The sequence below is a fragment of the Orycteropus afer genome, unplaced genomic scaffold, assembly GCF_000298275.1.
Source record: "Orycteropus afer afer isolate SDZICR_OR568_19922 unplaced genomic scaffold, OryAfe1.0 scaffold00174, whole genome shotgun sequence".
In the NCBI taxonomy this organism is placed as follows: domain Eukaryota; kingdom Metazoa; phylum Chordata; class Mammalia; order Tubulidentata; family Orycteropodidae; genus Orycteropus; species Orycteropus afer.
The window spans coordinates 3,866,637-3,868,745 of NW_006921761.1; the positions used below are offsets into that span (position 1 = coordinate 3,866,637).

A 2,109-nucleotide genomic window follows, 5' to 3' on the forward strand; every position below is an offset into this window, starting at 1 on the left:
CTACAGTCCAGCCCAGACCTCTTCTCAGGTCCTCTCCCAGGTTGCCCCCATCCCAGTCCGCCAGGTCTTCCAGCACATAACTTACAAGTGAAACGTCTCATTGTACTTGGGGGTCCAGTTGTTGCTTTTGGACTTGGTTGTGAACTTCCTCTTCTTGTCACTTTGGTGTGGGCCAACCATGGTCACTTCCACAAAGGGCCGGAACATACTTGTTGTCTGCCACTTCAGGTCATTAGCAGCCACCACTGCCAAATGAAGGAGACCTGTGAGGGGTCCTGCCGGGCTGTCCCGGGTCTTGAACCACAGGGGGTGTTCCGTTTGGAGGCAGGCTGAGCTGGAGGGCTGGGATTAGCAGCCCCTGCCCTGGCAGAGAGAGCCACTGGGCAGACAGGTGTCAGAGACCTGCAGCTCCACTCACCTTTCACCGTGACCTTGTGCTCCCCAGTACCAGGGTGTGTGAACAGGTCCACCTGAATAGAGACCTCCCCCACAGGATCATCCACGCCAGACCCTGAGAGGCAACAGGACACGTGAGTCCCCCATTAGGAACTCTAAGACTTCAGGCCTAATTACGGCAAGCAAAACTGAGGACTCAGGAGGCTGACCACCCTGTACCCTAAAGAAAGAAGCAACGGCCTAGTGAAACCACAGGGAGGTGGGCAATGGGGGAGGGAAAGCAACGGGAGGGGGAGAGTAAGGTCATATATGATCGGGAAGTTAGGCTGGGGCATCTTAAGCGGAACCTCTCAGGACCCCCGATCTTTCCTATTTCCTAGGCTGAAGAATTCTTCGTGGAAAGACGGTCAGAAGGGCAGTAATGTCACCTGTAGTTCTGGCTGGGAACTGTGTCCTCCATAGGGAGTGACAATGTGGTTCCCTTCCAGCTGAAGGCAGCTGCCTGCCTGCCTGCAGGATTTCGGGGGCCCCTGCTAGGAAGGCTGCCCTGCTCACTCCTACCTGGTCTCTACCGGACACCTCCCCAGCCTTCGAAGGAGCTACTATGCAGGCAACCTTCAGCAAGGCCCCCTCTGTTCTTGGAAAATAACTTTACCCTGCACACCATAAAGGGAGCTCTGGTAGCACAGTGCCTAAGGCAGTTTACTGCTAACCAGAATGCTGGCGGTTCAAACCTACCAGCCACTCCTCGGAAGGAAGGTTGGGCAATCCACTTCCCTAGTGATACTGCCTCGGAAACCCAAGGAGGGGTTGCTATGAGTTGGGTCTGACTCAATGACACATAACAACAGCAGCACCCCATAAAATTCTTCTTTGGGCAGAGGGAGAGGGTCTGGGGGAACAGAGTCTGAGGGCAGAACTACTGTTATCCCTCATGGGCTGTAAGAAAACATCTCCCGTCTCTTAAAGCCGGCATAGAGCTTTTGAACACTGACACTGGTTTCCCGCCCCTGCCCCTAACATAAAAAGCTTATTCTAGTTGATGGGAGTCAGTGTTCACCCGTTAGACTAGCCCATGTTAGACTCACGTCTACACGAGGCATAACATACCCTTCTCTGGTCGAATGTCCTCATTAGCAGTAAACCTAATACCTTTCCCATCATGCACTGAGAGGACAGGCAAGTCAAGAGGCAGCAGCAGCGGAACAAAGAGAGAAGAATGAGTTAGGGGTGCAAGGCGTTAACAGCCACCCCGAGCGGCTCCACACCTTCCGAGGGAGCACAGAGACCGGGGCAGCCTGGGAGAAGCAGCGGAGCCGGGTCGGGGCTGGAGGCTGGATTCAGCTCCAGAACATAGAGCTCAACCCCGTCACGGGAGGGAAATAAGCCAGAGAGATGTCTGAGACCAGCGGGGCGGGCAAGGGACAGGAGGCAGGCCCATAAGTGATACAGCAAGAGGCAGAAAACACACGCACACACATCTTCAGACTGTCCCCGCAGCCACACTTCTTGGAAGTTCCCAGGCCTGCCCTGAGTCCTAAGTGTCTGATCCAGCTGCCTCGTCTCTACATCTGCTTTCAAGCTCAGTGTTTCTAAAAAGCCTTTCTGGATCAACCCAAACTTCCCGGACAGGCTTTTGTGTGGACGCAGCTCTGCAGAAGTTGTCCCTGTCCCTTGAGCAAGACTCAGCTGCTTCCGCTGTCTCTCCTTCCC

General features: G+C 54.7%; 1 protein-coding gene across 1 annotated transcript in view; it reads right to left on the reverse strand.

Annotated features, from left to right (window-relative positions):
* Positions 1–2,109, reverse strand: part of UNC13B (unc-13 homolog B) — a 184,792-nt gene that overhangs the window by 601 nt on the left and 182,082 nt on the right. Inside the window, exons 38-40 of the mRNA XM_007947023.1 lie at positions 1,507–1,563; positions 419–511; positions 86–245 (exon numbers count right to left, since the gene is read on the reverse strand). Coding sequence (XP_007945214.1) covers positions 86–245; positions 419–511; positions 1,507–1,563 — 310 coding nt within the window. The remainder of the gene's footprint in view (positions 1–85; positions 246–418; positions 512–1,506; positions 1,564–2,109) is intronic.